Source organism: Pelodiscus sinensis, chromosome 8 (genome assembly GCF_049634645.1).
Source record: "Pelodiscus sinensis isolate JC-2024 chromosome 8, ASM4963464v1, whole genome shotgun sequence".
NCBI lineage: Eukaryota > Metazoa > Chordata > Testudines > Trionychidae > Pelodiscus > Pelodiscus sinensis.
The window spans coordinates 36,233,729-36,247,780 of NC_134718.1; the positions used below are offsets into that span (position 1 = coordinate 36,233,729).

The following is a 14,052-nucleotide window of genomic DNA, read 5'->3' on the forward strand; positions in this document are numbered from 1 at the left end:
GTATGTGTGTTTGGCATTAAGTAAAACATACAGTACACACTGCTAACTTAAACTGCTAACTTAACTCTCTGCAATGAAATGGATTTGATTCCAGATCTTCATTATTGTTAGCTCTGAAAATATTGATTAGAGAAATCTAAACTCCATAAACAACAAATTTTAAAAATCAAACCTCGACCCTGCAAAATCTAAGTCAAATATACAGTAGAAAACAATGCAAGTTGGCAGTTTTGAGTTATTTGTTGTGTGTTGTTAACTATGTAATGTGACGATGCAGGGCAATTATATCCTTCTTCTATTATACAAATGTATTTTAATTAAACTCAGTGTGACACATCCTTTCCTCTCTTAGCTTGCACGCAGTAATAAAACTGGTGTCGTGTGGGATCCTATTGTCTAAGAAGAATTACTTTGTGGCAGCTTGGCTTTGTCTTAACAGCAGCATGAGGAGTTTGAAGAAAAGATGGTGGTATGGCCAACAGGTTGATGACTGTGGCTAAACCCTCCTGTGTAATGAGAGTATGGGACAGTTGCTACTAGTATAGCTAATGTTAACAAGGAGTACCTGCTCTGATTATCTCTTTCCTGAATGGGGGATTCTGTTCCCCTGACTCCATGTGGTAGCCTCCAGACATATATTTCTTCAGCTTTGTAAGAAAGAAGAAATTGGTCCAATAATGCAGTTAGTGGTGGTTAGCTTCTAAACTGAAATAATTTCCTGTTTATATTTACAGCTCAAATTAGGATTTTGGTTTGTTTATTTTGTGTTTTATCCTGGTATGATTATCTTTGAACATTACAGATGACAGTTTGAGTCTACTAAAGTCAATGGAAGTTCTGCCATTAACTTCAGCAGTGGCCAGAAATTCACCCTTACTTCTCAATTAAGCTAGGATAGTTTGGAAAACAACATTTTCAAATTAAAATGAATGGGTGTAAGATTGTTCCTACCAAGATGTAGTGAAAACTTGCTTTTGTACAGTAAGAAGAACTCTGTTGAGATTGAGAATTAATGCATCGATCCATAGAAAATATATGAGTCACCCCATTTATGGTTTTAACCCTTTCTCAAGGAAATAACATGATCTAAACCAGAGACTGAAAATATCGGGTCTATAGATTATGGCAAACATTTTGTTGAGCTTTTAGGCACAAAAAAGTTGAAAGAGGGAATGGCAGCCTTTCTTTTATATTTTTCCTGATTTTTTTTATTGTTTTGAAGTGTGTATATTCTCTTTGTTTTTGTTGCAGTTAACACCAGTTGGAACAACCATCTTTACAGGATTCTCTGGGAACAATGGTGCCACAGACATAGATGATGGTCCCAATGGCCAGATAGAATATGTCATTCAGTACAATCCTAATGACCCGGTAAGTGAAGTTCTTCTCAGCATGTGCAACCTTTACAAAATTAGCATGTATGTTCTTTTTCAAAACCAGTTTAGTTTACCTTGCCTGATATTTCTCTTTTATGATCAACACCATTAATAATTTCAGAGGGGTAGCTGAGTTAGTCTGTAACTGGAAAAGTTTAAAAAACAATGATGAAGAAATGGGTTGTGCCTATGAAAGCTCACGATACCATCTACATGTTTTGTTAGTCTTTAAGGTGCTGCTAGACTCTTTGTTGTTTAAGTTTTACCATAATTATATTGTTTTTACCATAAATAATTGCCATGTTGTTACCATAAATAATAGTTTTTATTTGGAGTCATTTATTTAGTAACTCTTCGAATAAGTACCTTTACTCACAGTCATCACTCTTTTTTGTCATGCATTTTCAATCCACGTGCATTTGCACTTTTTGCTTTCACTCACAGAGTAAGAAGTTACTTTAAATACATGTAAATACTTTAAATGTTATACACTTGTGCTGGAGTACGATACTCCACAGTCATGTGGGGGAGAATGTTTTGTGTTTAAGCTTTTAAAAGAGCTTTATTTATATGATTCCATTTTACCTTTCAGTGCAAGTTTTGTTTCTTTTATCCTATGTGCTCTCTGTTTGGAGCCCCCCTCACGGTCACCCCCACCCCTTCACCCTCCCCCTCCCCAGGTGAATGCCCTATTCCCTAGTCCATGCCTGAACCCGGCCCACCATCCTCAACTTCAGGATGCCCTTTTATTAGATGCAATACTTCTTCCGATTAATAGGTGGGCTTGAGAAAAGCTGTTCTCCAGGGGTGTACTTTGGTAAAACAGTAATAGTTTATACAAGTCCTCCCACTGATATATGGCAAATTGCCTAAAATCTGCACTAGAAAATTGCAGCCTGTTATTGCTAAAAACTTTGTCTGGAATTCTATGCCTGGAGAAAATTCCCTTCATGCCAGCTAGCACTGATTTACTTTAGTACTGTGCTGTGTGCAGATTTCTGGATACAGAGAACAATAGTCCTTTGATTACCAGGTAAATAAATCAGTGCCTTCCTTATCAAAAGGCCTTTATGGAACTGGATGACATTTCAGTGGGTCTTTGTTTCTTACCACATTAGTGATTTCATAATGGATCCTCAGCCAATACAGCATCTTTCGTGCTCATTTCGTTTGCACCTCTCAATTCCTAAATGATCCTCATGGATCTTCTGTTGCTTTTGTTTTTGGAAGCTCATTAGAATTACAGGCTTATCACCCTTGAAAATCACCTCATCTGTCATAGTAAGTTCATGTCTGCTGTTCCAATAGTCTCTTCTAGTTGAACAGCAACTTCTCACTTCTTCAGGCCACCCTTGAATTATCACTTCTTTAAGGATTAACAATGATTAATCTTTTTCCATTTCCTCTCTTTTTTCTTCCAGTTTCCTGTTAGCTATGAGAATTGACTTTACAATCAGATCCATTTAAGGCTTGCAGCTCTGTCTCCATAAAATGCTCTTTTGTTTCATAGCAGCCACTACTCTTCAGAGTGCACTGTTAGTGAATTCACTGGGTGTAGAGATCACAATGAAATCATACATTTGCAGCTTAATCAGGATGCTGTCAAAACCCTGAAAATACATCCAATTTATTTAAATACTGGGATTTGCAAATTGCTGATTAAGATTTGCATCTTTTTTCTGGCTGGCAGTTTGAAACAGCCTCTTTCTATAATCTTGTTGAGGTCTCTGGAATATAAGCATATGAGAAGCTGTCTGTTACTTTTCTCCATAATGAGGAGGGGGCTCACCCATTCAGTTGGCTTCAAGTTTTATATTGCTTGCATTGCTTCTGTACTTGCAAGGTCAGCCATGAGTTTATCATGGTGTGCAAATGGTACCTTTCAACATGGATGGATAATTGGAGACACATGCTTATTTATCTTTGCAAGGAAATCAACCCTTGAAACAGATCATGATATTTGCAAAAGAGTGCCTCATAGACAGGTTCAGTATGATCTTGTAGTGAAAGCACCTGTTTTACCAGATTGAGCTTCTCACATACATCCAGGTCTATAATTGGTGTCATCTCCACGGGCATGAAGTGAATGGGAGCCAGTACTGTATATGGTATTTTTATGATTGATACTAGCAGTGCACTTCCCCTGCACTGGTATATTTGTCCCAAGATAACAAGTTACTTTTACTAATATTGGTGCTAGTTTTGGTCTTATTTTTCATCTTTCATAATATTTTTTTTCCAGAAACAATATTAAGTTGAATGCCAATGTCCATTTTCTATAGAATAATTCTTCTGTTCACTGTCATAGAAGGTATCCAGTCCCTCTTATCAGGCTTGCTAGACCCCAGTATGTCAATGAAAAACTCCTCAATGTAAAGATTGTCTTTACTTGAACTTTTCTGTATTTGGGATCTGCAGCATTTTGCAAAATTATTATTTTCCCTACATTTATTATAGTTTTCCAAAGGTAGCATTTCACATTACCCAGTCTTCTCCCTAGCATTGGTTTTCATAGAAAATAGTTCCACTCTTTAATTTGACCTATCCTGGCTATATTCTTTTGTACTTAGTACTTGAATAGCCAGTAAAGGTCCCCACCTCTCATTCCTTATGAGAATGGGTTTGAGAATATGAATTTGCATAACTGTAAGATGCTTTAGACAAAATACCTCATAAAACATCATAGTTTAAAGGTTACAGTGTGCTGAATGTGTATATCCTATTTTTGAGCATTTATAATTCTTGTATGTGAACTTAGAAATATGAAGTGTGGATCTGTTTAGAATTCTAAATGTGCTAACAATGGCCATTACTGATGCTCCAGAACCTGGATGGCTTGGTGATCAAGTCAATGACTTGTAAATAGCCTTTTTTGTCCTGTAATTCCAAACTGTGTTTGGTCCTAAAAAGACATGTGGCCAAGCCACCTGATGCTGAAATCCATTTTGGCTCTGGTAATTTTCCACTTAAGGTGAGAAAAGTTTGAACTAAGCACAAAGAATTGGCTAAAGGGATATAATAGGGGGCGGGGGAAGCAAAGAATAGGAGCATTTGCCAGACACCAGGAGGACACCCCCCAAAAAAACACTTACTACCTAAAATACCTGCTGGAGACATCTAAGAGTGAAAAGGAGGAAGGATTGAGCTGAAGCTAGTAGGATACTTAACTTGTGAAAGGGATGCTTAGAACCACTATTTAGGGTAAAAATTTGTGTGTAACAAGTTTCTTAGTGGATTAAAACTTAGGTACATTTTTATTCATTTAAATGTAGTAACTATGATCTGACAGTTTTCATTTGCAACCACTTAAATCCTGCTTTTTCTACTTGATAAAAATACTTCTGTTTATTATCAATCCCAGTTTAAATAATTACCACCTAGGGAGATCCACCATTCTGCATATCTCTTTCATTTATAAAGGGGGCTGATTTCTGAGCTTTTTTCTGTGTAAAATTGTTACACAAGGTGTCATGGCTCCTTCCCCACTCTGGCACGATAAATGCAGAAGTGGGAGCCCGCAAAAGTACCCCAAAACCTTATCTTTCCAGGCTTTGGTGAAAACTTCCCCCCAAAATCTTAACAACCTAGATTTTGGGGATAAAACTCTGCTGCCATCATCCCAAGTACTAATAAGAAAATCAGGGGAGAGATCACTTGGGAAATCTCACCCCTAAAGTACAAACCAGGACACACAAATTAACCAATGCCAGGTTAAGAAAAGAAAAGAGAAAGAACTTTTATTATCACCACAATATTCCTGTTGCAAGCATAATGACTAGTTACAAAGTAATATACTCATGGAGGAGAAACCCACCATGGGCCAGGAGCTTGGTTGCAAAAGAGAGCAGAAAACATTTTTAAATGTATGGACATCAGATCCTATTTCCCATACCATAAAACAATAAATGTAACAGATTTATCTAAACTTTACCCTACTTACAGAAAAGTTAAGAGTCTATTCTTAGAGGGAGACATTCTGTCTGTCCCCCTCAATTGATGGAGAGAAACTGCCCAGGACAAAGGAGGGAAAAACCAAAAATTCTTTTGTCCCAGTTTGAAATTCCTACCTATATTCCTATTGGCTGAATCTACTTGACTTAGGTAAGGTTAACCCCTTAGTTCCCAGGCTGTTGGCTAACCCTCATGATCATGCTACAAGGTAAGACAGATTTGTTTGGGGATTTTATCCCTTTTGGAGGTTGGTTTCTTGGATGCAGAGCCCTTCGAGCTGAACCTTCTCAGAAGTGAACTGATTCAGTGTCTGTGTTGCTTTGCAGGGGGGTAGTAACCCCAACTCTGTGCCATAGTTGGTGAAGACTAGAGCAGGGGTGGCCAACCCGTTAGAGATGAAGAGCCAAAATAGTGGTCGATAGAGTGCGAAGAGCCATGTATGGGGGTGAGGGGAGAGTTGTTGAGAGGAAAAAAAAGCTGTACCATGGGAAAATAGGTGCTGGTACATGGTCCCAGGGTATACCATAAGAAAAAAAGCACTGGGAAGGGGTGAGGTGTGCAAGCTCTGGGAGGGAATTTGGTACAGGAAGAAGTAGAGAAGAGGATACTGGCTCAGGGAGGGGGCTCCAGGCTGCAGAGTGTTGGGGTCAGGTGGAGGGTTGGGTTGCTGAGCAAGCCACAGGCTTGTGTCTGTGAGGATGCAAGAGTTTGGGCTGGGTTCATGAGGAGCTCAGAGCAAGGAGGCTGGGAGTGTGATGGGCTCAGGACACAGATTTGCAGTGTGTGAATGGTGCAGTAGTGTTGTGGCAGAAGACTGGGGATGTGGGGATGTAGGAGTTTGGGGATGTGAGAGGCTCAGGACAGGGAGTTCCAGTGTATGATAGGCTCAGGTTTGGGGTCTGGGGGTGGCGTGCAGGAGTGTTATCATGCTGCAGCCAGATGGGGGGTTGGCCCCAATTGGGAGCTTGTTGGCCAGGCTCATTTTTAAATAAAATATTATGTCAAACACAAAGTGTTTCAGCATTGTCTTTATTTATGATATGGGAGGGGAACCTGTTTTGAGTCAGAGGTGACTGACCCACAGAAAAGTCAGTCGGGGCCACACAAGCGAGATGAAAAAAAAAAACCTCTCCAAAAAACCTCAAGCCTCACTAATGTGGTCCCAACTGTGCTGGTGGTTATAGGGGGTAGGGTGCTGGGTGCTAGGAGGGGCTGGCCAGGGGGAGGGGACAGTGACAGCTGGGGCTAGTACCTGGAGATCCTGCACCTGCACACCAGGTCTGGGATCTCAGGAAGCACGTGCACTGTTTCCCTCTCCCACAAACAGCTGGTGCATTTACTGAACACCTGGGTCTGTGGTGCACCGGTAACTTATTTCCCCTGTTGCCTGCCTGTGGGGGAGGGAGAGTTCGAGTCCCGGGACTGCACCAGCTCCAGCTGCTCAGGAAGTGCATGTTGTGCTCCTTGCTCCCCATGACAGCCGCACGCTTTCTGTGCAGTCTGTGCTGGCGCCGTCCCAGGATTCCTACTCCCTCCCCACTCCGCTTCCCCAGTGCAGGAAGGCAGCAGGGGGAAGGAAGTCGTTGGCATGCCATAGACTCAGCTTTTCAAGAGGTGTACCGACTGTTTAGGGGAGGGGAAGAGCAGCCCGCACACTTCCTGAGTCATAGAACGTAGCTTCTAGATGTGGGGCTTCCTCCCCATGCTCCAGGAAGCCGGCCTGTGACCTCCATTTTCACAGGTGGTAGCATCAGTGTGGGCTTCTTGGAGGTGGGAAAGAATGAGGGGGGGTTGGAACACCTTGCAATCAGCTGGTCATGTCCCCGCAATCGACCAGTTGATTACAATCAACAGGCTGATAACCACAGTGCTAACCGAATCCCTCTCCCCTTCCCCAGAGCCTGCCCTCCCCCCTACTCTAACCCAATTCCAGAGCCTAGCCCTAGTCTGGCCTCCTGCTGCATTGCTGCCCCCTCCCCACTAGGCTTCTTTGCACCTCCCTCCCCTGCAACTCAGCTGAGACCCCCCTCTTCCCTGCACCTCCCCAAAAGACCATCCACCACAACTCAGAGGAGCCCAGCACCAGTTCCCTACACCCCCCTTGCAGCCCAGCTGGGCTGCTTGTCTGTTCCCTCCCCCCAAACCCCTCAGCCCAGCTGAACCCTGTTTCCCTGCATCTCCCCACAAACCCCGCAGACCTGCTGAGTCCAGAGCTGGTTCCCTGCCTCTCCCTGTCTCCTTCCTTCCCCTTGAGTCTAGCCTCTGGGCAGCCCAGCTGACACACAACACCCGGTTCCGGCACCTCCCCGCTCCCACAGCCCAGCTGAGCACAGCGCCCAGCATCTTTTCCCTCCCGCAGCCCTGCTGGGCTCCATGCCTGGTTCCCAGCACTTTCCCGGTCCCACAACACAGCTGAGCTCCCTACCCACCAGCATAGCTCTAACCTAATGCCCGGTGCTGGAGAGGGCACCACTTCTACAGCCACGTGTGTCTCCTCCCAGGTGCTGGGGCGCGTGAGCTGAGCGGTCGGCTGTGGGCATGCTGGAATGCGACACAGAGCCGCTGACCTCAATGGTACCAGCAGGAGCCCCCCCCTTTTTTTTTAATCAAAGAGCCGCATGTGGCTTGTGAGTCTTGGGTGGGCCACCCATGGACTAGAGGATCTGGCCCAGCAGGGTAGGGTGGTGGGGAGCCCCAGAGAACAGGAAGGTGAGTGCCAGTGGCATGATTAGCACACCAAAGTGTGGGAGTCCCCGCCCCCCATGTAAGTCTCTGGTGGGTCCCCACCCACTTATACGTCCAGTTCACCCTGACTCCAGCATCCGGCCGGGGATATTTCCCACCTGGACCCAGCTCCCCACCTGGAGTCTGGGTTCACTCTCCTTTATAACTGCGGATCGGACGTCCACCCGAGGTTGGGGGCCAACGGCATCTGTTGGGCCCCGGGGAACTCGCTCCACCCGTGGTTCAGTGCTGCCTCCTCTGCACCTGAGGTGAAGGCCCCGATCCTCCTTGGCATCACTCTGGGTCTGGCTGGCCAGCTGTCTGTGGGAGAGATGAGAGCAAGCCTGGCCCTCTCCCCGGGGTCTTCCCCCTTTCTTGGCCTCTTCCTCCCCTTCTTATGCGCCGGGGCCTCTGGCATCCTGGGTGCCCTGCCACTGATGCATGGCCACGCTACAGCCCTGGCCCGAGGCCTCCCCAGGGTCCTAGCCGCTGCCAGATCTGGCTGCACCACAACGGAGCATGCGTGGCAGATGCGCCATGGTGGCAGGATCTTGCCCCAGAGAGCCGCAACTGAGTGCCCTTCAGTGTGTGTGTGGGGGGGGTGGGTGCGACACCCCGTCACACAAGTGGACAACCAAAGGGGACTTCTGTTGTTTCAATATGTCAAAAGCCTCTTCTGGTGAATTCAGCTCTTTGGCTTGTGCTTTCCCAGTTTCTGCTGTCCTGCATATTTTGAGAGCTTATTCTAAAGTTAATTATCCTTCGCAGAGAAATCATTCTCTTAACACATTGTCTTTAATGACACAAATGATTCTGTCAGTTCTCTAGTCACAGGTTTTAATGAGTTTCCTTAATTATGAAACATAATGCTCTATGGTATCATCAGGTTTTTGCATGGATGTAAAAACATTTTTCATTCCTTTTTGTCATGCTGAGTCCCTCAAATCTAGTCAGTGTTTTACATAATTCATGCTTTCCCCTTCTTCAAACATAAAGCTGTTATAGACATCCAGTGCACCTTCCCCAACAACATGCAAAAAGATTGATGATTTAATTCTTTATCATTTTTCTCTTTTGCTCCATGATTGCTAAATAAAATTTGCATATCTGAATATTCTTCAATTCTCTGCAATGTTGGTTGACAATTCCAGACTGGATAGAGATTACACCATATCTATTTTCGGCTTTTTTCCCTTCTTAAGCTAGCCAAGCTACTATTGTGCTCACCAAATACATACAAAAACTTCTATGCCTGATGCTCCACTTGCTTCTCTGGGGTGTCTCTTTTCTTCTCCTTCAGTTGCAGACCAAAGAGTTAACTTCAAAATGACTGCAGTCCTCTTTTCATTCAGCACTTTCTAACCCCATGTAATGATACTGGGGTTCATTAAGTAATAAACCAGTGAATGAAATAAATAATAAAAACAAACGGAAGAGCTTCTTTGGTGAACTGCTGCATGTAGATGTGTTTTTTCCAACCCCCGTCGGCAGGACACATCTCCCAATTCTTGTGTTCACAATATTCTCCCTTATGAAGGTGCATCTCTTACTCCTAATCTGCTACAAACATATCTGTACAATCCACAAGATTTTTTTTCACCAAGTAGCCCTCACTTGTCCATTAGGCACCATTGAGCTGTATTGTCAAAGTCAGTATTTAGGTACCAATCCTCTCTGTTCATTTCCTTTCAGTTTTCGTACCTTTATCCTCCGTCTCTCTGCCGTGTCTGGAGATTTTAATTCCTGCTCCTTCCTTTCTGTAATAGTATCTGCTCACATACTCAGTTCTAGTCTTTTGTTTGCGTCTCCTGACCTGAAGCTTTTCCTGTTTTCCTCCTCCTCCCTTCCAAGTCCCCTGGGTTTTTTCTGTTTTATCCTGTCATTTCCTACCTTAGCCCCAGTTCATCCATTTGCTCAATGTCCCTTTCTTTCCCTCCTCCTTTTCTAACAGTTTTTTGCACCCATGACCCTTTGTGAGTGGATTATGAGCTCCCGCCTCAGCAAGAGCTGCCGTCTTTGTGGCTGTTTCTCACCCCAGGACAGTGTTCTTCATGGCTGCATCATAACTGCAGCAGATGCTAGTGTCAGGGTCTGGGTTACTAGATTGTCATTCCACTTACATTTTTCAACAACCCAATATTTATCTAAACCAATATGGTCATACAAGAAAGACTAATAATTCAGTAACTAATAACTCATTTGCTGTACTGACCAGGCCATATAATATAGTCATAAAATTATTACAGAACAGTATTCTTAGATTTTTACATTGCTGCTTCATATCATCAGAGTCACTCAATACGAGTAAGAAAATAATCCATTCCGTACTAACACCAACACTGATTAGGTTCATAAACAGAATGTTTTCATGAAACCCTGTAGTAGCCTACATTGATCATTGCTGGAAGAGTGATATTAATCAGAGATAACAATAGTCTACTCTACTGGATAAACTTGTCTTCTTAGTAAGTTAGTATGATGAGGTATAAGGATTTTCTGAAGATTCCCTCCTTCTCTTTAAAAATACAGAGTTGAATGTATTTATTCTGCATTGTAAGTGCTATAAACTGATGAAAAATTTGAATACAGGTTGGATCTCTCTGGTCTGGCTCACTTGGGACCTGCCCGGTCCTGAAAGAGGGAGTTTTTTGGGCCTGGGGAAGTCCCCTGCTGCCAGCCCCCCAGCCCACCACCCTTCCCCACTGCTGACTCAGCTACTCCCCTGACTGAGCTGCCATGCTTCTGCAGCCCCCAGTAGCCTGGGCTGCCAAGTCCCCAGCCCCAGCTCTACTACAGTGGCTTCCATAGCTGATGTGTCTCCAGCCCTGGCCCCACTACTGGGGCAGCTGCAGCTGTCCTGGTCTCACTACTACAGCTTCCTGAGCTGCCCCAGCCCCATTACTGAGACTTTCACAGCCCTGGCTACACTACCAGGACCCTGGCCCTGATCCTGGTCCCACCCCTGCCTGGCTTCCAGCCCAGCTGGACTCCCAGCTGCCAGCTCTCCTTCTACTGTGTTCCCAGCCAGGACTCCAGGGAGTCCCGGTTTTGGGAAGTCCAACCTATGCTTATTTTTCCTTTGTAGTAGTCTCAAAAGTGGACTAAGGGTTGCAGTGTGCAGCACCTATTAGATTGTATCTCAGCTCAGAAAGATGCTGAAAAGAATTAAACAGCATTCATGAGATGCTTATTTCTAGGATCCACTGGAGAGAAGTACAGTAGGTTGTAGTAATTTGAAGAGTTTTCCCATGGGCAGGCTGCATTCATTTTATAATTTTAGAATCCCTACAATTTTCTAGGGAATAGAAATAGGGGGAAATGAGTCATAATTTTCTTGAAAGAATACATTGTATATCTGATTTTTTGTCAGGAGACTTAACTGTGGATAGTATGCAGTAACAAAACAAATAGGAAAGCACCAACTTTTGTTGCTTTGACTGTTGGAACTATTTATCTGCTATGTAGCTATTATGTTGTATTTAAGACCAATGAAAAACCTTCACATTTAACTGCAGACAATTACATTTTGAGTTATGACAGTAACAATAATAAAGAAGCAAAAGCAAATGCATTTTTCAAGTGAAAAAATCTTGGGTGTTTCATAGTTAGTACTTCATATGTTTGCTTGTCTTTACAGACAAGGTGTACTGCCCGATGATTCCAGTGCGGACTGGAACCTCCTTGTACTAAGGATTGTACAAACACTAAGAAAGCAGAGTTTACAATTTAAAAAATAAAGGGAAAGTTCCATTGTCCTAGAAAAGTTGTACACCAAAATAGGCATAAAGTTGGTGGCAATGAACAACTAATAGTTGGGTAGATATTGAAAAGATACATTACTTTGATTTTCTGCCTGCCTAACTAATTAAGCTTCAGAAGTTGTCAGACCTAGTGTTTATTTGAAAAAGCTCCAATACTTTAGATACTTCTGATGATAATTACTGAAGAGTTTCTTTTTATAGATAGAGTCAGGGGTTATATCCATTAGATTTATCAGTATTTGTATTGTCACCATTTGAAACTAGAACATCCTTCTACCCAGAAAAAGAGTTGGATTGGGTTGACACCTGAATTCTTGGACCATCCTACCTTGAAGGGTCCTGGAGCCTGGGCTCCAGCAGAAATATGGAATCTACATACTGATGAAACAGCTCCTCAGACCGAGCCTGGGTTGGCCAACAGAAGCCAGTCATGAGGTTTTCTTTTCCTGTGTAGACATATACATACACTATGTAAACATACACTGAACAGAACACTTGCCACTGGATAGCAGCTAAGGTGGCTTTGAGCCCATATTATAGTGGGCTGCTTTGGGGGCAAAGCAGCCTCTGGCCTAATACTATCTATTTCCTCAGATCAGTCTGTTTCCAGCTTCCTGTCTGCAGCAGTGCTACCAGCATGACTGTAGTGCTATATACTGTAGACCTATTAAGGTAAACCCTTTCCCTGCCCAGACCTATGCTCATCCCTTTTCCCAGAATTTTCCAGGGCTTCCTGGAAGCTTGGATGTCTTCCTCTGTTCCAGTCCCTCTCCCCCACACCCCATCTGATTTTGGTTCTTTTAGGGTCCCTTTATGTTCTGGCATTTTACTTCAGGTAAAAGGATCTGGATCCATTCATGAAAATCTCACTCATAAATGAGAAGTGGCATATATATTCCCATTTTGATACTGTACAATAATCATAGTTGTTGGCAGTTATTTACATAATTCACAACATCTCTGCCATATATTTACATACAAACTCCCTTAAAAAAGATAGAGGCAAAAGCTGCTGGCACTCTCTGCTGAGTGGAAAACTGCCAGACAGTGGAAACCTAGAGGACAGCACTTACCACACAGCTAAATGCTGCAACATGCTGTTCCTAATGCTGAAACAGAAATAATTTCCAGTGGCTTCCTTGCATTGCTGAGTACAGTGGAGAAAATTGAAGTGTGTGATTGTGGGCAAAACTGGAGGGGCTAATGCTATAATTGCCTTCAACCCACATGATGTTCATTGGGCTCCAGAGATGTGGTGTGCAAAAAGGCCTTAGAAATTTTTGTTCAGAGTTGAACTTCAGAGTAATTTACCTACCATTGATAATAAGAAATTCTCTTTATCATTCTTCCTTCCCTTCAATCCATACAATGGCCTTTAATCCTTCCTAACACCTGATTTGACTCCTTGTTCTTTTTAGCTGTTTAATATCCCACTTTAAACCATCAGCCACCAGCACCTTTTTTGATTCTGACCCTTTTGCCTAGTTGTCGTACTGCTCTCACTCATCTGTGCATTATTGGTCCGTTAGTGGTGCCAAGCAAATAAATACCAGCTACCCTCTCATTCAAGAAGTACTATGTCTAAGTTTGTTCTCACCCTTTATAACTTACTTCATTATCAACGGTCCACTTGCTTGTTAACTCCCTTCATATCATATTTCTATTTGCTCCCATCCTAGCTCCATTCTGACTGGCAAATCCCTCCCAGATTTTGCAGTTCTCTTGTTTCCTTTTCTCCAAACTCCATCAGCAACAACAGGTTTTCCCCCTTTCTCACTCCATAACTACCAATGGTTGATGCCAATTCACACTGGCAGCCTACCCATCTTCACAATTTCTGAGCATTCCCCTGCATAGTCTGTTACATTTGGGGACCATCTTATCAACTAGTATGAAGTGTTGTAAAGCCATTCACTACATGAAGTGACATTGATTTACTAAGGATCTGGTGTTTTTTTCCCCTACTGCACTCTCCACACACATTAACAGTCCTGATCCAACCTTTCACCTCTGTGCACTCGTCCTACTCCAACTTCTACTCTGATTGGTCTTTCCTTACAAAATTCCATTTCACAGAAGCAAATGTTAGCAGAACCTCACCTATCTATGGCAGAAATACTGGCCAATCTAATATTTTCTAATAGTTATCCGGACATTTGTGCTGTGCAGCTGTGCTGGGTCAATTCACAGAAAATATTTTACCAAAACTCATTTAAGTAAAGTGCTTTATATGTATTAGT

At 43.2% G+C, this 14,052-nt stretch overlaps 1 protein-coding gene across 18 annotated transcripts in view; it reads left to right on the top strand.

Moving 5' to 3' along the window:
- PCDH15 (protocadherin related 15) overlaps window positions 1-14,052 on the top strand; it is a 1,467,631-nt gene that overhangs the window by 959,873 nt on the left and 493,706 nt on the right. For all 18 annotated transcript variants that reach the window (XM_075935032.1, XM_075935037.1, XM_075935036.1 and 15 more), the window contains one exon: window positions 1,252-1,371. In XM_075935032.1, the coding sequence (XP_075791147.1) occupies window positions 1,252-1,371 (120 nt within the window). The remainder of the gene's footprint in view (window positions 1-1,251; window positions 1,372-14,052) is intronic.